At 58.9% G+C, this 23,361-nt stretch overlaps 2 protein-coding genes across 3 annotated transcripts in view; one reads left to right on the plus strand and one right to left on the minus strand.

The window, feature by feature from the left end:
• Positions 1-2,520, plus strand: part of RYR1 (ryanodine receptor 1) — a 59,386-nt gene extending 56,866 nt beyond the window's left edge. Inside the window, 10 exon segments of the mRNA XM_068998297.1 lie at positions 90-132; positions 257-387; positions 574-634; positions 736-882; positions 956-1,090; positions 1,209-1,365; positions 1,548-1,612; positions 1,706-1,806; positions 1,914-1,965; positions 2,245-2,520. Of these exon segments, the coding sequence (XP_068854398.1) occupies positions 90-132; positions 257-387; positions 574-634; positions 736-882; positions 956-1,090; positions 1,209-1,365; positions 1,548-1,612; positions 1,706-1,806; positions 1,914-1,965; positions 2,245-2,340 (988 nt within the window). The 3' untranslated portion in view covers positions 2,341-2,520.
• Positions 2,521-3,978: 1,458 nt separating this feature from the next.
• Positions 3,979-23,344, minus strand: ACTN4 (actinin alpha 4). Of its 2 annotated transcripts, none has more exons than XM_068998285.1 (21): positions 23,121-23,344; positions 16,495-16,609; positions 15,669-15,788; positions 14,215-14,301; positions 14,018-14,105; positions 13,772-13,850; positions 13,605-13,686; positions 12,098-12,183; positions 10,980-11,072; positions 10,053-10,283; positions 9,506-9,653; positions 8,955-9,105; positions 8,314-8,422; positions 8,097-8,237; positions 7,563-7,745; positions 7,079-7,213; positions 6,687-6,866; positions 6,198-6,344; positions 5,949-6,029; positions 5,191-5,349; positions 3,979-4,969 (listed from the first exon to the last, which is right to left on the minus strand). In XM_068998285.1, exons 1-21 carry the CDS (start codon positions 23,259-23,261, stop codon positions 4,811-4,813), a joined length of 2,715 nt encoding a protein of 904 aa, XP_068854386.1. In that variant the 5' UTR covers positions 23,262-23,344; the 3' UTR covers positions 3,979-4,810. The 2 variants fall into 2 exon arrangements, with proteins under 2 accessions (XP_068854386.1, XP_068854385.1); XM_068998284.1 differs by lacking the exon at positions 12,098-12,183 and adding an exon at positions 12,656-12,741.
• Between the last annotated feature and the right edge of the window lie 17 nt (positions 23,345-23,361).

The following is a 23,361-nucleotide window of genomic DNA, read 5'->3' on the forward strand; positions in this document are numbered from 1 at the left end:
AGGCCCCCCCTGCACCAGCCGTGTCTTGGGGGAGGGGTGTGGTCACCACTGATCCCCCTGACCCCCCTTTTCCCCCCTGACCCCCCCAGATCCTTCCCCAGCAACTACTGGGACAAGTTCATCAAGAGGAAGGTGAGGAGGGGTCCTGGACGGGGACTGGGACCCCCTACCCCGATGTTGGAGGTGTCCCCCGACATTCTGGGGGTCCGTCCCTCAATTTTGGGACACCCCCTCCTCAATTCTGGGGTCCCCCCAGGTGCTGGAGAAGTACGGGGACATCTACGGGCGGGAGAGGATCGCGGAGCTGCTGGGGATGGACCTGGCCAGCGTGGAGATCGGGGCGCAGGGGGAGCGCAGAACCCCCCCCGACAGCTCCCTGCTCACCTGGTGGGCTCGGGGGGCCTGGGGGGGTTGGGGTCCTACAGGGGTCTAAGGGGGGGGATTTGGGGGTCCTGGATGGTCCTAGGGGGGCCCGGGGGTAGTCAGACACCTCGTGGGTCTGGGGGCTCCCCCAGGGGGTCCTGACCCTTCTTGGGGGTGTCTCCACGTGCTCACCCCCCTGTGCCCCCCCAGGATCACGTCCATCGACATCCGGTACCAGATCTGGAAATTTGGGGTGATTTTCACCGATAACGTGAGTGGGGGGGCTCACCTGGGCCACGATCCTGGGCCGTGGGACCCCCTGGCTTTGGAGTGACCCCCTGGCTTTGGGGTGACCCCCCCGTGTCCCCCCAGTCGTTCCTGTACCTCACCTGGTACATGGCCATGTCCCTGCTGGGCCACTACAACAACTTCTTCTTCGCCTCGCACCTGCTGGACATCGCCATGGGCGTGAAGACGCTGCGCACCATCCTGTCCTCCGTCACCCACAACGGCAAACAGGTGGGGGGGGTCCCGCGGGGGCCGGGGGGCCGGGGGGGTGGTCCCGTGGCCCCCCTGACCGCCCTGTGCTCAGCTGGTGATGACCGTGGGGCTGCTGGCCGTGGTGGTCTACCTGTACACCGTGGTGGCCTTCAACTTCTTCCGCAAGTTCTACAACAAGAGCGAGGACGAGGACGAGCCCGACATGAAGTGTGACGACATGATGACGGTGAGGGGGGCCCGGGGGGGGTCGGGGCGGGGTGCAGAGGGTCCCCAGCTGGATTTTTGGGGCTCTCTGGGGGCACCGGGAGGTCTGAGGGGTCCCTGACCCCGCTGTGTCCCCCCAGTGTTACCTGTTCCACATGTACGTGGGGGTCCGGGCCGGGGGGGGCATCGGGGACGAGATCGAGGACCCCGCGGGGGACGATTACGAGCTCTACCGCGTCGTCTTCGACATCACCTTCTTCTTCTTCGTCATCGTCATCCTCCTCGCCATCATCCAGGGTGGGCACCCCGCGGGGCGATGGGGAGGGGGCTATGGGGGGTCGGGGGATCATCATCCTCCTCCTGGCTTCATCCAGGGTGGGCACCGCTTGGGGGGCAGCTTGGGGGTCCTGAAAGGGGCTATGGGGGGCCTGGGGGGGAGGTCCCATCCCGCTGACCCCCCCCCTTTTTGTGCCCCCCAGGTCTGATCATTGACGCCTTCGGGGAACTGCGGGACCAGCAGGAGCAGGTGAAGGAGGACATGGAGGTGAGTCTGGGGGGGCAAGAGGCTGAGGCCCCCCCAGTTCGGATTGGGGGGTTCAGGGACCCCTCTCTGACTCCCCCCGGGCCCCCTCCCCAGACTAAATGTTTCATCTGTGGCATCGGGAGCGACTACTTCGACACGACGCCCCACGGCTTCGAGACCCACACGCTGGAGGAGCACAACCTGGCCAACTACATGTGAGACCTGGGGGGCTTGGGGGGCTACAGGGGATTTTAGGGGGGGTCCCAGAGATGTTGGGGGTCCCCCTTGACCTCTGACACCCCGAATTTCACACCCTCTCCAGGTTTTTCCTGATGTATTTGATCAACAAGGACGAGACGGAGCACACGGGGCAGGTGGGGAGAAGGGGGGGTCCTGGGGAGGGTTGTGGGGGCTGGGGGAGTCTTCGAAGGGTCTGGGGGTGCTTTGGGGGCATTGGGGGGGGGCACAGGGAGGGTCCCATTGGGAGTCCCATGAAGGGTCTCTATGGGATTTGGGAAGGGGGTCCTGTAGGATTTGGGGGGGTGTCTGCTGATATCTGTGAAATTTGGGGAGGGTCTCCCAGTGCCAGTGGGCCGGGGATGCTGTGGGGGGGTCCCCCATGCCCTGACCCCCCTCCCCAATTCCTCCCCCAGGAATCTTACGTGTGGAAGATGTACCAGGAGCGCTGCTGGGATTTCTTCCCGGCCGGCGACTGCTTCCGCAAGCAATACGAGGATCAGCTGGGATGACCCCCAGGAACCCCAAACGCCCTTCCCAAAACCCCCTTGAAGTGCCTTTTATTCCCCCCCTCCCAACAGACGCTGCTGAGTGCCACTGGCTCGTTACTGACCCCCCTGACACCCCTCGACTCCCCAGAATTACCCCAGACGCTCTTTAAGTGCCTTTCCTCCCCCCCCAATAAACGCTGCCGAGTGTCGCTGCCCCTCCGGCTCATTACTGACCCTGCTGGGGGCCCCCAGAATACCAGGGGCTGAGGGGAAAAGGGCGGGAAGCGTGAGGGGAAAAAGGGCGGGAAACGTGAGGGGGAAAAGGGCGGGAAACGTGAGGGGAAAAAGGGCGGGAAACGTGAGGGGAAAAAGGGCGGGAAACGTGAGGGGAAAAGGGCGGGAAACATGAGGGGAGAAAAGGGCGGGAAGCGTGAGGGGAGAAAGGGCGGGAAACGTGAGGGGAGAAAAGGGCGGGAAACGTGAGGGGAGAAAAGGGCGGGAAACGTGAGGGGAGAAAGGGCGGGAAGCGTGAGGGGAAAAAGGGCGGGAAACGTGAGGGGAAAAAGGGCGGGAAACGTGAGGGGAGAAAAGGGCGGGAAACGCGAGGGGAGGAAAGGGCGGGAACTGTGAGGGGAGAAAAGGGCGGGAAACGTGAGGGGAGAAAAGGGCGGGAAGCGTGAGGGGAGGAAAGGGCGGGAACTGTGAGGGGAGAAAAGGGCGGGAAACGTGAGGGGAGAAAAGGGCGGGAAACGTGAGGGGAGAAAGGGCGGGAACTGTGAGGGGAGAAAGGGCGGGAAGTGTGAGGGGAAAAGGGCGGGAAACGTGAGGGGAGAAAAGGGCGGGAAGCGTGAGGGGAAAAAGGGCGGGAAACGTGAGGGGAAAAAGGGCGGGAAGCGTGAGGGGAAAAAGGGCGGGAAACGTGAGGGGAGAAAAGGGCGGGAAGCGTGAGGGGAAAAAGGGCGGGAAACGTGAGGGGAAAAAGGGCGGGAAGCGTGAGGGGAAAAATGGCGGGAAACGTGAGGGGAAAAGGGTGGGAACTGTGGGGGGAAAAGGGTCAGAATTGTGAGGGGAAAAAGGGGTGAACTGTGAGGGGAGGAAAGGGCGGGAAACATGAGGGGAAAAAGGGCGGGAAGCGTGAGGGGAAAAAGTGTGGGAAACATGAGGGGGAAAGGGCGGGAACCGTGAGGGGAGAAAAGGGGGGGAACTGTGAGGGGAAAAGGGGTGAGAAATGTGAGGAGAAAAGGGGTGAACTGTGAGGGGAGAAAAGGGCGGGAAACGTGAGGGGGGAAAAGAGCAGGAAAAAAGGCAGGAAATATGAGGGAAAACCAAAAAGAAGTGAGGGAAAAGGGTGGGGAAAGGGAGAGAAAAAAGGATGGGGAACCTGAGGGAAAAACCCCCAAGACAACTTAGGGGACCCTGCGCTCACATGTACCTCACATTTTACCCCCAAAATATTCCTTCCATCGCTTCCAGATCACCTCAGGTTTTACCCCCACAACTGTCCTGACCCGTCCAATAAAAATTACCTCAATTTTGCCCCCAAAATATCCCCTCTAACAACCTCATTTTTACCTCAATATGTTCATTTTCTCCCCTAAAGATTACCTCGTTATCCACATCCTGGGAAAAAGGTGAGGAAAAACTCCAAGATTCCAGGGATTTTTTTTCCAGCAATATTTTAATTACAGGACAAAGAAGCTGCTACGTGAATATATATTTATATAATAAATCCGTAAAGTTATAAAGGAAACCGGAATTTTCTGCTTCCCGTCAAAATTTTCCAGGATCAGGCGCTTTATTAGGTGGATTTCTCTTAATTTTCCTCCTTGTTTCACTTAATTTTTCATATTTTTCCACAGTTCTCCTTATTTCTCTCTTTATTTTTCTCCTTGTCTTTATTTATCATTATTTTCCCGTATTTTTCTGTATTCCTCCAGATTCCTCCATGATTTTCCTCATTTCTCTCCTAATTTTTCCACATGCTCCACATTTTTCATTTCTCTTAATTTTTTCCTAATTCTCCATCTCTCTCCACATTTTGCCTCATTTTTCTCCACATTTTTCCTCCTAATTTTTCCTCATTTCTCCTTGCTTCTTCTTATTTCTCGCCTTTTTTCCCTATTTCCCCCTATTTTCCCCATTTTTTGGTCCACAAAACGCTGCTCTGAGGTGGGAATGTGAGTGAAAAACCTAAAAAAAACCCCCCCCCAAAATCCCGAATTTTTCCCTCTGGAAAAGCCATAAATTACCGTGGGGGGTGTGGGGGGAGAGGGAACCCTCGGGCTGCGCCGCTGATCCCGTGAAAAATAGTCGGAATTTCTCTCTCTCGTTACCAAAAATAACCATTTCCGGGCGCTCCGAGGCCCCGCGGGAGGCGAAACCCCCCCGAGCCCGAGGAAAAGTGGGAATTGCATCCCGAAATATCCCAAGATCAATCAACTGTTGCATAGTAGGAGGCGGGGGGGGGGCGGGCGGGTCCCGGGGGATCCGGTCAGAGGTCGCTCTCTCCGTACAGGGCGGTGGAGAAGGATTTGTAGTCCAGGGCGCCCGGGATGCCGTCGGGGCCGGGGTACGGCGCCATCCGGGCGATGCAGTACTCGGCCTGCGCCGCCGGCAGCTCCCGCCGCAGCTCGGCCGCCGTGATGTAGTTCTGGGGGGAGCGGGAAAAGTGGGAAAAAGGGGGCAACGATGGGAGAATGCAGGTGGGGGTGGGGGGGGAACAACCCACGGAGTCATCGGTCCCACCGTGGAATTCCAAAGCTCGCCAAACCCGTCCCAAACCCCGCTGTGCTGGCATTCCCCGGCCCCCCAGAGTTCCCACGTCCCACTCCCCCATTCCCAAAGCCCCGCGGCGCTCCCGGATTTGCTCACCTTGTCCCCGGCCAGCACACGGAAGCTGTTGATGACCTGCTCCGCCGTGTCCGTGTCCGTCGTTTCCCGGGACATGAAGTCGATGAAGGCCTGGAACGTCACGGTCCCGCTGCCGTTGGGATCCACCACGGCCATGATCCGCTGGAACTCCGCATCACCCTGAGGGGGGAGAGGCACACTCAGGAATGCCGACGCTTTCCCAGGAATTCCAGGGCCTTTTCTGGTCACTTCAGAGCTTTTCAAGGGATTCCAGAGCTTTTTCCCTGGGAATTCTGGAGCTTTTCCATGCTTCTGGCGCTTTTCCAGTCCTGGAATCCACCGGGATTCCCCCGCCCTTCCTCCCCTTCCTTCCCCCCAGCGATGGGAAAAAAAAAAAGGCAGAAAAAAAGGTGTAGAAGCAGGAAAACGGGATCGTTACCAGGCCGGATCCCGCGGGGCCCAGGAGGGCGCGGAAGTCGTTGGAGTCCGTGCGGCGCTTCGGCTTCCGGGAGGAAGAGGAGAGGGAGAGGGAGAGGGAGAGGGAGAGGGAGAGGGAGAGGAAGGAGGAAGAGAAAAGCAGAGAATCCGTTAGAGGAGGAAACTGGCCCAGAAGAGGAAGGAAGGAAGGAAGGAAGGAAGGAAGGAAGGAAGGAAGGAAGGAAGGAAGGAAGGAAGGAAGGAAGGAAGGAAGGAAGGAAGGAATTCGGAAGGAATTCGGAAGGAAGGAAGGAATTCGGAAGGAAGGAAGGAAGGAAGGAGAAGGAGGAAGAGGGCGGTACCTGCCGGTCGTTCTCGACGTCGTAGCCCAGACTGATCAAACAGGCCTTGAACTCCTCCGGGCCCAGGGCGCCGCCGTGGTCCTGGGAAAACAGGGAAGAAGGGGGGAAATGAGGGAAAACAGGAGGCAATTCCCACATTCCAGGGGGGAAAAACCCCGTGGGGCTGCTCCGGGTGGGGACTGGGCAGGGCTGTCACCCCCAGATCCCCCTGGGATCCCCCCTGTCCCCGGGATTCCCGGGATCCCGGACCTTGTCGAAGTGGTTGAAGGAGGCCCGGAATTCCTGCATCTGCTCCTGGCTGATCCCTTTGGCGTCGCGGGTCAGGATCTGGTTCTCCACCTCGTTGATGGTCCGAGCGATCGTCGTCAGCAGCTGCTCCCAGCCCACGCGCAGGTGCTGGGATCACAGCGGGAACGGGGGAATGAGGGGGGAACGGCGCCCTCCGGAGCGCCCTGATCCCCCGGGATGGGAGCCGGCTCCCCCAGGATCATCCTGATCCCCATGGCAGGGATCCAGCACCCTCCAGAGCGCCCCAGCTCCCCAGGATGATCCCAGTTCCATGGGATGGCATGCCAGGATCCCAGCTCCATGTGCAGTTGGAATGCTGCCTGCCGAGGACCAGCCCACCCTGGGACCCCCCCAAATCCCGGTGGGATCCCTCCCTCCCCATTCCCAGCCCCTCAGTGACCGGGAAGCCCTTCGGGACGATCCCAACCCCCCCGGATCCTGGGATCCCACCTCCATGGTGTAGTTGGAATGCTGGTTGTCGAAGATCAGCGCCTCCTGCACGAGCTGGTGCTGCTGCTCCAGCAGCTCCAGGTTGGGTTTGTACTCCACGATGTTCTCCTCGTACTCCTTCAGGTGGTTGAGCTGATCCTCCAGCGTCCCGTTCATCTCGATGGAGATCCGGCCGATCTCCTGGGAACGCACGGGATTCCAGCCCGGGATCCCCACGCCAGCAGTTCCACCCCAGTTTTCCAGGAGAACAACACCAGGCAATCACCAACCAACAGCTCCAGCCCTTTCCCAGCCCTTCTGACCCGGAACAACCCGGACAGGGCCCAATCCGGGGCCGATTCCAGCACTCCCAGTATTCCCAGCCCCTGGATCCCACTGGGAGGATCCCTGACCTCCATCTTGGTCTGGATCCAGGGCCCCACGCGGTTGGCCTGGCTCCCGAACTGCCTCCGGAGGTGCTCGTTGGAATTCTGCCGGTTCTGCTCCTCCTGCAGCGCCTGGTCCCGCTTGGGCACCAACTGCTGCACCTGGGAAAGCGGGAAAAAACAGGGAAAAGCTGCTGGGAAACCAGGAAAACCACGGGGGAAAACTGGGAGAGGGTGAGGAAACTACAGGGGGAAAAAGTGCCTTGGAAACCAGGAATGGTGGGGGAAAACCACGAGGGAAAACTGGGTGGGGGAAACCCAGAAAAAAAGGTGGGAGAAAAACCCAGAGAAAGGTGGGAAAAAAGAGTGGGAAAAGGGGGAAACCCCCAGGGGAAAACCTGGGATGGAGAGATCTGGGGCCGGAGGGGTTTGGGAATCCCTCCAGACCCGACGGGACCCGCGGCTCCAGCCCTGCCCCGGTGGCCCCGGGGGAGCCGGGACGGCTCCGTACCCGCTCCCACTTGGAGTTGATGATCTGGGGGGTGACGGAGGTGTAGGGGTTGTTCCCGGGCAGCTGGATGCCGTGCAGGTCCGCGATCCGCTGCGCTTCCCGCTGGATCCCCAGGATCGCCTCCCGCTCCTTGTCCGCGTCCGGCAGCGTCGACTTGAACTGGTCGTGGGCGGCGATCAGGCCCTGGGGGACGGACACCGGGCATGGCCACCCAACTCGAGGCCTTGCGGCTGAGAGCCGCCTTAGCCCCAACGTTTCTGCCTCTGCCACAAAATCAGCCGCAAACGCTCCGGAAACGGCATTTCTGGGCTGCTTCTTTTGAATTCTGGAGCATTTTTGGGGCGGGAGCCTGATATTCCCACGGAATTCTGGGATTCCACCTGGATCTCCTCGATGGTGTGCACGGTGAACCCGAAAACCACACCCAAGACGCTCCCCAGGAGCGCTTCCTGGGCCGTTCTGGGTGTGCTTCGGGGCGTTCCCGTGCCCCGAACAGACAAACCGGGCGTTCCCAGGGAATCCCGGGATTCCCACCTGGATCTCCTCGATGGTGTGCACGATGAACATGTCCTGCAGGTCCTCCATGGCGCTCTCCATCCAGTTGTTGAAGGGCGCCGCGCGCTTGGCGTACTCCAGGTGCAGCTCGTCGATGGTCTCCAGCTGCTTCTCCGTTTTCTGGGGCCAAAAGCGCCGGGATTGGGATCCCGATCCCTCCCTCCCTCCCACGGGAGGCCCCGGGGATCCCGCTGACCTCCAGCGCTTCCCGGCGGCTGTGGGTGAGGGAGCCCAGCAGGTCCCACTGGTCACAGATCTTCTGGCACCGGGCGTTGACGCTTGGGGAGTCGTAGTAATCCAGCTCGCTGGGAAATGGGGAGAAAATGGGGAAAAACGGGGGGAAAACGGGGAAAACGGGAGAGGAAATGGGGAAAAACGGGGAGAAAATGGGGAAAAACGGGGGGAAAATAGCGGGAAAATGGGGGAAGTAGAGGGAAAAGCGAGAAAATGGGGAAAAGAGAGAAAAGAGTAGGAAAAGGCAGGAAGGGAAAGAAGAGTGGGATACTTCAGGTTGAGTGTATTTTGGGATAGCCTGGGTTGTTTCTGGGGTTACTTTGTGGTATTTCAGGGTATTTTGGGGTTTATTTGGGATTTTGGGATGCTCTGAGGGACATTCTGGGGGTTATTTGGGGTATATTTTGGGGCATTTGGGGTGTATTTTGGGGTCCTGGTTTTGCTCTGGGTGACGGCTGGGATCTGCTTTTGGGTTATCCCTGGACATTTTGGGGCTTTTTTTTGGGGTGATTTGAGGATACTTTGGGGGATATTTCAGGACATATTTTGGGGTATTTCAGGACATATTTTGGGGCATTTCAGATCTCTTTTGGGTTCCCGTACTTGAGCTCCTGGGCGATGGCCGCGATCTGCTCCACCCGGTCCTGATGCGCCGCCAGGTCGGACTCGAAGGCCTCGTGCTTGCGGAGCAGCGCCCGCACCTGGGCCAGGGAGGCCGTGCCCGAGTCCCGGTCCCGCAGGGCCACCTCCTTACCTGGGCATGGGAGTGGGCACAGCCCTGAGACCCCAAATCCCCCCTGGGCCACCTCCTGACCTGGGCTCGGGAGTGGGGAGAGCCCTGAGACCCCAAATCCCCCCTGTGCCACCTCCTGACCTGGGCACGGGAGTGGGGAGAGCCCTGAGACCCCAAATCCCCCCTGGGCCACCTCCTGACCTGGGCACGGGAGTGGGGAGAGCCCCGAGACCCCAAATCCCCCCTGTGCCACCTCCTTACCTGGGCACGGGAGTGGGCACAGCCCTGAGACCCCAAATCCCCCCTGTGCCACCCCTTAAATCCCCATCACCCCCAATTCCATCCCCTGCTCCCCAAATCCGTGCCCTGAACCCCCAAACTGCAGTCCCTGAAGCCCCAGTCCCTGCCCAGCCCCCGGTACCTTCCGTCCACCCCTCGTGGATCGAGGCCTTCTGCCGGAATTTCTCGGCCAGGTGATCCAGGCGCTCCAGGCGCCGCAGCTCCGTCAGCAGCCACTCCTCGTGTCCCTTCTCCGCCTGCTCCAGCCGCTGCCACCCTGCCCCGATGTCCTGGGCACACCAAAACCCCCCTGAGGTTACCCCAAAGCCCTCCAGAATCACCCCAAAACCCTCCTGGGACTCTCCCAAAGCCCTGGAGCCCACCCTGCTCTTCGATGGCACCGAAGTGGGTGGGTTTGGGGTGGCTTTAGGACACACCTCGGTGGATTTGACCCCTTGAGAAACCCCAAATCCCCTCCCAAACCCCCTCCAGCTCCCCGAAGCCCCCAGACCCACCGAGATCATCCTGCCCTCAGAGTGCATGAAGGCCAGGTTGGATTTGGGGTGGGTTTGGGGCAGTTTAGGGTGGGTTTCTGACATTCCAACAAGGATCTGACCACTGAGAGCCCCAAAGCCCTCCCCAAACCCCCTCCCAAACCCCCCCCAGCTCCCCGAAGCCCCCAGACCCACCGAGACCATCCTGCCCTCGGAGGGCATGAAGGCGGGGCGGCCGCTGAGGCGCAGCTTGGTCTGCAGGGTGTTGAAGTTGATCTCGAGCTGACACTTCTCCTGCACCTTGGGGGGTTTGTGCACCCGCCGGTACTCCCGGAAATCCTCCAGCTTCTGCTGCATGGCCGGGATCGTCTTCTGCGGGTCCCGGGACTCCAGCCAGGGGATGGTGCGCTGGATCCACGCCAGCAGCTGCGGGCACAGGGGATTTGGGGTTTGGGATGGGGGTTGAGATGGGGTTTGGGGGCTGGATCCACGCCAGCAGCTGGGGGGACAGGGAATTTGGGGTTTGGGATGGGGTTTGGGGGCTGGATCCACACCAGCAGCTGGGGGCACAGGGAATTTGGGGTTTGGGAGCTGGATCCATGCCAGCAGCTGGGGGGACACAGATCGGGGATTTGGGATGGGGTTTGGGATGGGGTTTGAGATGGGGTTTGGGAGCTGGATCCACACCAGCAGCTGGGGGGACACAGGGAATTTGGGGTTTGGGATGGGGTTTGGGGGCTGGATCCACACCAGCAGCTGGGGGGACACAGGGAATTTGGGGTTTGGGATGGGGTTTGGGGGCTGGATCCACACCAGCAGCTGGGGGGACAGGGAATTTGGGGTTTGGGGGCTGGATCCATGCCAGCAGCTAGGAGGACACAGATCGGGGATTTGGGATGGGGTTTGGGGGCTGGATCCACACCAGCAGCTGGGGGGACAGGGAATTTGGGGTTTGGGGGCTGGATCCATGCCAGCAGCTGGGGGGACAGGGATCGGGGGTTTGGGATTTGGGCTTTTTGGGGCGGGATTTTGGGATCCCCCCTTTACTTTGGGCGCTCACAGTGCTCCGTGGGGGCATTTTGAGGGATTCTGGGACGGGATTTTAGCATTGTCCCCCCTTACATCCGAGGCCAGGCGCTCGTAGTCCTCCATGAGCTGCTCGTTCTCCTGGTTCACCGCCAGCACTTTGCAGATCCGATTCGCCGCCGTCTCTGCCTGCAGGGAACGGGAACGGGAATGGGAATGGGAAACAGGGGCAGGGGACACCCCCAGCTCCAGGGGAAAGGGGGAAGGAGGGAAGAATAAGAATAAAGGCGGAGAAAACCACAAGAAGGATGGAAGTAGAACAGAAGGGAGAAGGAAAGTGCAAGAGAAAAGTAGAAGGAAAAAAGGGAAAGTAAAAGGAAAAAAGTAAAAACAAAGAGGAAAAGGTGGAGGAAAAAGGAGAGAAAAGTATAAAGTAGGAGAAAAAAGGGGGGGAAAGAAACAGGAAAATTGGGAGAAAATAGGGGGAAAATTTAAAAATGCCAAAGGAAAAGGAAAGAGAAAAGAAAGGGGAAAGAAAAAGGAAACCCAGCCTTCGCTGGGCCGATCCCAATCCCGATCCCGATCCACACGGATTGTCCTGCCCTGAGCAGGAGCAGGAGCAGGAGCAGGAGCAGGAGCAGGAGCAGGAGCAGGAGGAGGAGGAGGAGGAGGAGGAGGAAGGAAAAGGCTGGGGCTGGAGGTACCTGGGTGGGAAGCAGAGGAGGAATCCAGGAGGAGGAGCGGAAGGACGGACGTCAGCGGGAAGAGGAAGAGGGTCTGGGAAGGGCCGGGAAGAGGAAAATCCAGTGGCCGGGGGGGGAAGGAAATAAAGGAAATAAATGAAGGAAATCAATAAATCAAATAAAGGAAAACGGGGGGGAAAAGAAGGGAGGAAAATGAAGGGAATAAAGGAAGGGAGAAAAAGGAAGGGAATAAAGGAAAGGAGGAAAAGGAAAGGAACAAAGGAAGGGAGGAAAAGGAAGGGAACAGAGGGGAAAAGGAAGGGAAGGAGGAAGGGAAGGAGTAAGGGAATACAGGAAGGACCCTGAGGAAGCCGTGAGCCCGTGACCTCAGCGGAGCCAGGCCCCATTTCCCCGCGGCCAAGCCAAGCAGAGCAGCAGCCGGGCAGATCCCGGGGAGCCTCGGGAAGGCGGCGGCGGGAAGCGAGCGGGGCCGGGGCCCTGCGGAGCCGGGAGCCCCCGAGCCGGGCTCACCTTCTGGGCCCCGGAGAAGGCGTGGTAGAAGCAGGACACGTAGGTCATGATGGCCTTCTCGTCGGGCCGCAGCGTGCCCACGATATCTGCCCGAGGAGAGGAGAGACAGAGGGAGGGACAGGCTCCAGCGGCATTCCCAGCTCCCGCGTTCCCAGCGCATGCGGCGAGGCGGGAAGCGCTTCCCGGGGTCGGGACCCCCCGAGCCGGCTCACGGGGGATTTGTTCCGCCTTTCCCTCGTTCCTCAACCTCCTGGAAGCCGCAGAGGCTTCGCCTGGGGCTTCCCCAAAGCTCGGCCTGCCCCGCCCGTGGACTCCCACCAATTGCCCATGGATTTCCATGGATTTCCATGGACTTCCCGTGGATTTCCCACCAACTCGGGAATTCCAGGCGGATTTAACCCCTCCATGAGCCGGCTGGGGGCGGTCCCGGAGCCCCCCCCGAGCGACAGCGGCCGCGGCTGGAAGAGAAGTGGGCGTGAGAGCGGAGAGAGAATTCCAGAGGGACGGATCCGGGAGGGAGAGTCCAGCGGGCCGGGCGGAGCCGGAGGGGCCCGGTACCTTCTGGGCCCCGGAGAAGGCGTGGTAGAAGCTGGACACGTAGGTCATGATGGCCTTCTCGTCCGGCCGCGCCGTGTTCACGATGTCTGCAAGGAACCACACTGGTTAAACTGGGAGCAAACCGGGAGCAAACCGGGAGCAAACTGGGGACGGGCACGGCGCCTCTCCCGGCTGGAATGCCGCTCCGAAGATCCCAGATCCTGGGGAAATGCAGCTGGATGGGCGCAAATCGGTGCTAAAGGGGAAAAAGCAGGGTTAGAGCAGGCGCTTCCTGCACGGATCCTGGAATTAAGGGATCAGAGAGCTGTGGGATGCCGGGACTGAGGAGGCCTGGAGCCATGGAATTGTGGAATGCTAGAGTAAGGGAATCCCAGATTTATGGGATGCTGGAACTGCGGGGTTGTACAACTGTGGGGTCCTTAAGAGTTCTGCGGTCCTGGAATTGCAGCATCGTGGAGTCAAAGAACTGTGGAATCCCACGGTTGTGGGAATCCTGGAATGATGGGAGCCGTAGGATCCTGGAATCATGGTGGATTGTGATGTCTGAGAATTGTGGGATCCAAAAATTATGGGATCCTTGAATTAGGGGATTCTGGACTTCAGGAGTCCTGGAATTACAGGATCTGAGAACTGTGGGATCACAGAACTACGGGATCCAAGGTTTTTTATGGATCCTGGAATGGTGGAGTCCCAGGATTGCAGAATCCCTATGTATGTACTGGTTAAACTGGGAACAAACTGGGGAATGCTCCCTGCTGGAGCCGGCGCTCCTCTGAGTATCCCAGCTCCTGGATAAATCCACCTGGACAGGTGGGAATCGGTGCTAAACGGGAAAAATCCAGCTTAAATCAGCCGCTTCCTCCCGGATCCGGCGCCTCCTCCGAGGGAATCCCCGCCAGGGCCTGGAAGAGATCCCGGGATCCCGTGGACGCTGGAATTCCACGCTTACCCTCGGCATCCAGCATCTTGGGAATGTCCAGGTACTTCTCAGCCACCTCGAAGGCGTTGTTGAGGTTGGTGACGGGATCGTCCTACGGGAGAGGAGGTGCCGGAGGCTCCGTGGGTCGGGAATTCCCGGAATTCCCGGGGTTTTCCGCGGGAAAGGCGGGGATTTACCTTCCGGAGCTTGTCGTACTCGATCAGCTCGGGGCGGTGCCGGTGGATCAGGGCGTTGAAGGCCAGCCCGTCCTTCCAGCTGCGGGGAAATGGGGGTCAGATCCCGGGAATCCGCAGGGAGAACGGGAATTCCGACCCCCCTGCCTGGGCCCCGGGAAAGGGGAGGGAAGAGGAAGAGGAAGAGGAAGAGGAAGAGGAAGAGGAAGAGGAAGAGGAAGAGGAAGAGGAAGAGGAAGAGGGAAGGACCTGATGTGGAAGTTCTGGACGTTGACGTTCTTGTACGGAGCCGTTTTCCGCTGGCACCAGAGCAGGAGCCCCTCCTTGGCCGAGGTCTCTGCGGGAGCAGGGATCAGAGACGGGGATGGATCCCGGGATGGATCCTGGGGGTGGATCCCGGGGGTGGATCCCGGGGTGGATCCCGGGAACGGAGCCCGTGCCGTTACCTTCCACGGAGATGTCCTGGATGGCGAAGCGCAGGATGATCGTCCAGATCATCCCCAGCGTCATCTTGGCGTTCCCGTCCACGATCTCTGCCGGGGAAAAGGCACAGGGAATTCCAGGTGGGAATTCCGGGCAGGGGTGCTGGGACTGGGGGGTTCTACAACAGTGGAGCCAAAGGATCGTGGAATCCTGGAATTATGGGATGCTGCAATCAGGGAATCCCGCAGCAATGGTGGGGTCCGGGAATGATCCTGGGATTTATGGAATCTTAGCACACGAAGTCTTGGAATTATGGGCTCCGAAAATTACGGAATCCTACAATTAAGGGATCCTGGAACTGTGGGATCCTGGAATTACGGAATCCAAGGATTATGAGACCACGCGAACCACGGAATCCTGGGGTTAGGGAGCTGTCCAGGTTGGGAAAGACCTCGAAAGGCACGGAGAGAGGAATTCCAGAGGGGCAGGAAGTGGGGAAGGAGAGGAATCCGGGGCTCCTCCACACCAATCCCACCCCACCTTCCCGACGCCTCCAGCAGCCCCAGCCCTTGTGTTTTTGGGAATTCCTGGGGCGGGGGCGGGGGCCGGGCGGGCTGGGACTCGCTCGGCTCTGGGCACGCGGAGCTTTCCCGAGGTTTCCCAGCTGATCCCAACAAACCGGCCCGGCCGGAGCCGCTGCCAGCGGAGCCCGCCCAGCCCCGGGGCAGCCCCAGGGGAGATCCCGCAGGGAACGATCCCGGGAATCCCGGGAATCCGCTCCCAGCCCCGGGCAGAGCGCGGGGAGAGCCCCAGGGAGGCCAAACCCCGAGGTTTTCCTGGTTTTTCCCTCTTTTCCAGATGTTTCTTTCCCTTTTCCACGTTGTTTTCTCCCTTCTCCAGGTGGTTTTTCCCTGCTCCAGGTTTACTTTCCTTCCACCTCCAGGATTTTCTCCCTCTTCCAGGTTTCTTTTCCTCCCTGCACCCGTTTTTTTTCCATTTCCGTATTTTTTATTCCCTCTTCCCATTTCTTCTATCCCTGCCCCAGCTTTTTTTCCCCTTTCTACCTTTTTCCTTCCCCTTTTCCAAGGCTTTTCTTTCCCTTCTCTAGGTTATTTTTCCCTTTCTCCATTCCCTAAACCCCCCCCCGCCCCCCCATTCCCTAAAACGCCCGGGGATGGCAGAAAACCCCTGATTTTCGCTAATTCCACCAAAAATCACGGAATAACCGTGACCCTGATGAGCTGGAGCTGCCGTCTGTGAATTCCTGGAATTCTCAAGAGACCCCATCACTCATTGGGGGGGGGGGGGGGGGGGGGGCGTGTCGTGGCAGCCTCAGAACCCCTCAAAATCCCAATTTTAGCCTCAAAGGGGCAAATCCCGGGCGCTGGGGCGGCGGATCCTGGTGGATCCTGGCGGATCCCGGGAGATCCCAGTGGATCCCGGTGGATCCCGGCACATTCCCGAGGCGGGGCCTCACCCTCGGCGCCGATGGAGACGAGTTTGACGCCTTTGCTGGCGATGAAGTCCAGGGCCTTGTTGACGTTGTTGATCTTGTGCACCCTCATCTTGCCCCGCTCCGGCTTCGGGAGCCGCTCCCCTGGAACGGGATTGGGTCAGGATTAAAGAGGTTTGGGTCAGGATTAAAGAGGTTTGGATCAAGGTTAAAGGGTTTGGGTCAGGATTAAAGATTTTGGGGCAAGGCTCATTGCTTTGAGTCAGGCCTCGAGATTTTAAGTCAAGGTTACAGGTTCTGGGTCAAGATTAAGGATTTTTGGGTCAAGCTTAAAGGTTTTTGGATTAAGTTTAAATATTCTGAGCCCAGTTTGGAGGTTTGGGGCGCAGTTTAAGGATTTTGGGCACAGTTTGGAAGGTTTTGGGCACTGTTTGGAGGGTTTTGGGCACAGTTTGGAAGGTTTTGGGCACAGTTTGGAGGGTTTGGGGTGGAGTTTAAGGATTTTGGGTGCAGTTTGGACGGTTTTGGGCACCGTTTGGAGGGTTTTGGGTGCAGTTCAAGGATTTTGGGTGCAGTTTGGAGGGTTTTGGGTGCAGTTTGGAGGGTTTGGGGCAGAGTTTAAGGATTTTGGGTGCAGTTTGGACGGTTTTGGGCACCGTTTGGAGGGTTTTGGGTGCAGTTTAAGGATTTTGGGTGCAGTTTGGAGGGTTTTGGGTGCAGTTTAAGGATTTTGGGTGCAGTTTGGAGGGTTTTGGGCACCGTTTGGAGGGTCTGGGGCGCAGTTTAAGGATTTTGGGCCCAGTTTGGACAGTTTTGGGCACAGCCCGAGGGCTCCTGGCTCAGGCCTGACCTGAGATGACCTCGAGCAGCAGCATCAGCTTGAGCCCATCCCGGAAATCCTCGTCGATGTTCTCGATCTGCGTCCCGGCTTTCCGCAGGTGGGAATTGCACCAGGCCGTGAACGTCTGCGGGGCCGGGAAAGGCGGGATCAGGGCGGGAATCCGGGATTTGGGGGGGAAACCAGGGAAATCGGGACCCTGAGGATTCCTCATCCCAGCAGGAGGGATTCCATTTATCCCACTGGGAATGACCCCGAGCCTTTCATTCCACTGGGAATGACCTGGAGTTACTGATCCCACTGGGAATGACCCCACTGATCCCACTAGGAATGACCTGGAGTTACTGATCCCAGCAGGAATGACCCCACTGATCCCACTGGGAATGACCCCACTGATCCCAGCAGGAATGACCCCACTGATCCCACTGGGAATGACCTGGAGTTACTGATCCCACTGGGAATGACCCCACTGAACCACTGGGAACAACCCAGAGTTACTGATCCCACTGGGAATGACCCCACTGATCCACTGGGAACAACCCAGAGTTATTGATTTCACTGGGAATGACCCCACTGATCCCACTGGGAATGACCCCGAGCCTTTCATCCCCCCGGGAATGCCTGACCCCACAGCCCCCAGCTCCGGTTATTTGTGGAGCCGGGATTGTTCCATCCCAAAATCCGATTTTAGGGCCGGATTTTGGGATCTGGAACCTCCTCCGGACTGATCCGTCCCTGCTCTGACACCGGGATCCAACCCCAAAGCCACGGGGTCGCCGTGTCCCAGTGGGAAAACCGGGATGAGCCCACGCAGGGATCCGGGAACGCCACATCGAGCCGGACTCTCCGGGAAGATTCCTTTTCCCGCCCCAACCCCGCCGTGCGGGGGCTCCACGGCGCCCGGTGCCGCTTCCCGAGGGCGGTGCCGGGACTTTGGCCGGTGCCAGGCCCGCACATGCCTGTGCCAGGCGTGGCCGGGCGCGGCCCCGCCGCGGGAACGGGAGCGGGAACGGGCCAGGAACGAGCCCTGGCACGCAGAAAGGGGACTCGGGCTGAGTCACCCCCAACGCCCCGGAAAAATCCCGGAAAAATCCACTTCCGGGGCCTCTTCCCTCGCTCCCGGAGCCCTCCGGTCCCCGGGGGTCACAGACGTTCCTGGAAAGTCCCAAAACCCCGCCCCAGACGCTCGTTTCCTGAAAAAACTGGGGAAATCGCCTCCAAATCCTGGGAATTTCAGTGCCAAGGGAAGCGTCGCTCTTCCCGCTGGATCCGGGATGTTCCCACAGCCCCAGACCCGAGGGTTTTCCCCCCAAAAAAATGAGGAATTTTGGGGGGTTGGAACCCCAGGGATCGATCCCGAAGCAGCGGGGTCTGGGGAGGGGGAGCGGAGCCGACGGAATCCGGGACAAATCCCGTCTGGACTGACCCCCCCCGGCGCGTCCCGGACAAAAATAACCATCAAAAAAATGCCTAAAAAAGGAGATTCCGCACAGGCCTCTGGAATTTCCTTCCCACGGAACCGCTGGAAAAGCGTTTTCCAGGCATTGTGTCAGCAGCGCCGGGACCGCTGGAGCGGGACCGGGAGGGGGGACCCCCCTCCCCTCCAGAACTCCGGGAAAAGCCGGAATCCACCCCGTTTCACCCCCTCACCCTCGAATCCCGGAATTTCAGGGCCGGGAAAGGGCTTCATCCCTACTTTCACCTCCATCTGCCTCAATTTTTCCATAGAGAGCGTTGGAAAGTGGGGGCAGGGAGGAAAACCCACCTCGTTTCTGCCCCCCGGCCCCAAAATCCGGGATTCCAGGGCTGGAAGATGCGTTTATGCCCAAGACTTTGGAATTCTGGGGCTCCTTTCATCCCTCTTTTCCTGCCTCTGTCCATGAAAACCACTGGAAAACAGGAGCGGGGAGGAAAATCTGCCTCGTTTTCCTCCTTTGTGGCGAAAATTTGGGAATTTCAGGGCTGGAAAACGCATTTTCCTCCCTATTTCCCTCCACTTTTTCCTTAAAACCCCAACTTTGGGATTGAAAATCCCTTGGGGAGAGGCTGAGATCTGTTTGCGACTGATCCCAAAGGACATTCCCAACTTTTTAAGGGAAAAATCCCTAATTTCGGGCATCGGACCCGCTGGGGATCCTGCCCGGGGCTGCTTCCTCGGGAATTTTTTCCAGGAGATTCTCGGGGACAACGATTTATCCCCAAATCAGGATTTTCCTTTGGGAGCCTCCCAGAATTCCTCATTTTTGGGTCATTTTTGGGAGCTCCCCCCCGCCCGCCGTGGGAGCAGCGGAAATGCCGATGCCGGGAATGCCGATCCCGGGAATTCCAGGTGGGAACAAGCCCCCCCGGGTGGGCTTTGGCGCCTTTTCCAGGGGTTTAAGCCCCCCAAAATTCCAGGGATCGGAGGTCGTTAAGGAGCCCTCGTTAGGGCAGGAATGAATTCGCTCCCACATTCCCAAATTCCCGTTAAAATGTGGCGGAGCTGAAAGAAAATTCCAGAGGGAATAAAAAACCCATCCAGGCGTTCCCCTGGGCTCGTTAGCGGGGGTTAATTAACACCATTTGCATAATTAACATAATTAACGAGGCGCCGCTGAGGCCGCTTGTCCGGCAGGAAGAGGGAGGAGAGGGAAAAAGGAGGAAAAGGGAGGGAAAAGGGAGGGAAAATGAGGGAAAATGACCCAAAATCTGTAACAAGTGACCAAGAATCTGGGAAAATGGGGAAAACCCGGGGAAAGGGAGGAAAAAATGAGGAAAAGTCACCCAGAAATCAGGGGAAAAAGAGGGGAAACGTGTGGGAAATCACCTGAGCGTGGGAAAAAATATCAAAAACCCGGAGAAAATGAGGAAAAACTGGGAAAAGGAGCAAAGAGCTGGGGAAAAGAGCAGAAAAGTGGGGAAGTGACTGTAATACCAGGAAAGCGGCCCAAAACCAGAGGAAAATGATGAAAAAACTGTGAAAAAGGACCAGAAATCAGGAAAAGCTCCCAAAAAATGGGGAAGTTGATGAGAAAATTTGGGAAAATGGCAAAAAAACTGGGAAAAAGTTAAAAAAAAAATCAGGAAGTTACCAGAATATCAGAAAACAGGGCCAAAAAAATTTAGAAATGGTGGGAATTAGCAGAATCATTGTGGGAAAAGACCAGAAATCAGGAAAAACGAGCAGAATTTGGGGGAAATGACCAAAAATCGAGGGGATAACCGTTAAAAATTAGGAGAAAAATACAAAAACATCAGGAAAAACGAGCAGAACTCGGGGAAAATGAGGATTTCGGGTGGTGCTGTCTCCCATCCCTCCCACCCCCCGTCACCTCCGGCGCATCCCGGCCCCGCTCCCCCATTCCCGGGTTCTCCCCTCCCCTTGGAATGTTTTTGCTGTTGTTTTTTTGGAAGTTTTCTGTTGCTTTCGCTGCATTTGCCGCTCCCGGGGGAGGCCGGAGCGCGGAATTCTCCTCATTCCTTGCCCTTATTCGGCTCCGGGCTGGGATTTTTGGGAATAACACGGTGAATTCCAGGCAGGACCCTCACCTCCCGCATCCCAAACCCCCCGGGATTCTCCGGGGCTCAGTTTGGGCCTAAAAAAGGGTGGGATTTGGGGCCGCCCTGGCACCGGTGCCGCTGTTTTTTGGGAAGCTCCAGGTCTGCAGGTGGGTCAGGGCGTTCCCGCATTCCAGGGGGGATGAGCAGCTCCGAAATCCGGCAACGCCTCGCCGGGGGTGCAGCAGCGCCGGGGGCGGCACCCCCGAATATCCCATAAAAAACGGGGTTTGGGGAAGGTTTTCCAGGTCAAAACCACCTATCCCAGCCTGGATGGGGCTGGCTTTGCCATAGTCCATTATTTCTTCCCCAAAAATCTCTCCTAAGTTCAGGAAGTTCCGAGATTTCTGTGCCAGGTGGGTGGAAAGGACCTGGCACGAGCTGGAAAATCCCCCAAAAGTGGGAAAAGCAGGGAAATATCACCAAAGGCAAGGACCAGAGGGAGGAATTATCCCCGCTGAGGGATCTGTGATCCCCCTGGATCCGTGACTCCCGCTCTGGATCTGTGATGGATCCTGAAGGATGCCGGATTTTCCCGAGTTCTCTTCCCAGTGTCTCCAGTGCTGGAACTGGGAGGAAAAACACCTGTTTAAGGCAAAACTTCCTGGGTTTTTATGGTGGGTTCGGTGTCACCAGCAAGGATGGACGGCCGGACGGGCACCAGGAGGGAAGGAAGGAAGGAAGGAAGGAAGCGGGGACGGACACTGGGAAGGCCGGAGGGCCGCAGGCCGGACGCGGAGCCGCCGCTCCCCGCTGCTCTCCCGCTGCTCCGGCCGCATTGCTGGAATTCCAGAGGCGAATCCCTGGGGCCCGGACACGGCCCAGTGGGAACGGCCCCTTCCCCACAGACAGCAGCCCTGGTCATCCCCACCCAAAGGATTTTCGGGATGTTCGGAATTCCAGCACCGACCGGACCCCAAACCGCCCCAAACGCAGGAATTCCGTGGGAAACCAGGAGCTGATCCAGGAGCTGCCTCTGATGGAGAATCCGGAGTGACCCCAGCCCCATCCTGGGGAAAGGGGTCTCATTCCTGGGGGAAGCAGATTCCCAAATTCCCCACTGGTTTTCCCTCTGGGATGTGACACTTCCCCAGCAGGAGGAGGAAGAGGAAGAGGAAGAAACTCCCTGGGAGCTGCAGACACGGAAAAGGGAGGACGGGTCCGGAAAACGCTTCCAATACCGGATCAGGACCAGGGGAATCCCTAAACCCTGCTCATTAAGCACCTAATTAACCCCTGGTGCTAACGAGGCCGCACAGAGCTCATCCATCCCTGGGCATTCCGGCTGGGAATGCCGGTGTCAATCCGGCCCCGGCTCCTCCGCAGCCCCTGGAGTCCAGCTGGGGGGAAATCCCTGTTTTTAGCACCAGAACGCCCCAAATCCTGACAAATCCAAGGAAAAATTTAAATTCTGGACCGAGACGCTGTGGGAAGCAGCGGGAACGGGGTGGGAAACGCTGGGATAGGAGTGGGAAGTGCTGGGAATGGGAGGAAGTGGAGGAGGAAGAGGAAGAGGAAGAGGAGGAGGAAGCTCGCCCTGCGCTTCCTGTGCCAAAAATAATCCAACTTAGCCCGATTTTTTCTTAGAAAACCAGGAAAATCCCAGGTAACCACGGCAACGGACCCCAGCATTCCCAATCCTGAGGTGTCTCCGTGCCGGGGATCCACGGAATCCCCCCAGGACAGGGGGCTCCTCCTAAATATCCCAAAACCGAGGGGAGTCAACCCCAAACTACGGGAAATCGCCCAAAATTCAGGGAACTCAACCCCAAATTCAGGGAAGTCACCCCAAAACTCAGGGAATTCACCCCCAAATTAAGGGAATTAAGCACAAAACACGGGGAATTGAACCCAAAAATCAGTAAATTAACTCAAACCTGAGGAAATTCACGCCAAAACTCAGGGAATTCAACCAAGTTACAGAAACTAAACACAAAACTCAGGGAACTCAACGCAGAACTCAAGGAATTAAAGCCCAAACTGAGGGAATTCACCCCAAAACTGCGGGAATTCACCCCAAACCTGGGAATTCCGCCCCGTCTCCAGTGATTAACCCGGAACACTCCGCTCGGAATTCCGGGCCAACCCCTCCCAGCTCCCGGCCTTTCCCACGCCAGAGGGTCCCGGTTTTTGGGGGGAGGGGGATGATCCAGGGGACCGCCCCCGTTGCCGACCCCCCGGGAACGCGGCCGATCCCGGCGGATCCCGGCGGATCCCCCTTTCCCCAGTGCCCTTTATCCCGTCCCGGAGCGGAGCCGACGCTCTCCGGAAGCTTCTCCACCCGGAATCGGGGGGGTGGGCACCCTCCGGACCCCCCCCGGAACCAGGAAAAATCCCTCGGGATTCGCCCAAACCGGGCTGTTCGCTCCTCATTTCCCCCTCCCCAGCACGGGAGACCCCCCCGCCCACAGCCCTGGGGGCCCCCAGAGTTCCCCCCCACCCCTGGGGTCCCTCAGGTGTCGCATCCCCCACCCCCAAAACACAGCCCTGGGGTCTCCCAGAGTGTCCCTCCCCAATTGGGGGGGGGGTCCCTCCAGCCCTGACCCCGCTCAGGGATCCCCCAAAAGTCCTGATTCCCCTCAGATCCCGGCTCCGACACCTCAGGGAACCCCCAGAGCCCCTCAGGGACCCTCCCCAATCCCCTCAGGGGCTCCTCCCCAAAGGTCCTGACCCCGCTCAGACGCCCCTGCCCCGGGCTGGGACCCCTCGGGACCCCTTCAGGGACCCCCTCAGATCCTCCCAATCCCTTCGGGGACCCCTCAGACGCCCCCAGGACCCCCCGGATCTCCCTTTTCCGGGCTCTGACCCCTCATGAACCCCCTCAGCCCCCTCTGGGACCCCTCAAAGGACCTCCCTCAGACTCGAATCCCCTCAGGGACCCCTCAAACACCCCTGGATCCCTCATGGATCCCCTCAGGGACCCCCCCAGATCCCCCTGCCCCGCGCTCTGACGCCTCTGGGACCCCTCAGAGACCCCCCAAACCCCTCAGGAACCCCCTCGGGGACCCCTCAGGCTCTGGAATCCCCTCAGGAACCCCTCGGCCCCTCCCAATCCCCTCACGAACCCCCTCAGTGACCCCCCCCCACCCAGCCCCCCCCACCTTGCGCTGCTGTTTCTCCCAGGCGGGGTCCAGGAGCAGATCCCGATCCCAATCGTCCTCCTGGGCCATGTAGTCGCCGTTGGGACCGGGCCCGTTCCCGCCGTACGGGTGGGGCTGCCCGGCGCTGTGGTAATCCACCATTATCGCCGCCCTGATGTCGCGACAGGCGGAGGACGCGCCACCGAGACGGAGCAGAATCGCACCCCCCCCCCCCAACCCCCGCCGGACCCGGACTGCGCAC

The sequence above is a fragment of the Aphelocoma coerulescens genome, chromosome 34, assembly GCF_041296385.1.
Source record: "Aphelocoma coerulescens isolate FSJ_1873_10779 chromosome 34, UR_Acoe_1.0, whole genome shotgun sequence".
Classification (NCBI taxonomy): Eukaryota; Metazoa; Chordata; class Aves; order Passeriformes; family Corvidae; genus Aphelocoma; species Aphelocoma coerulescens.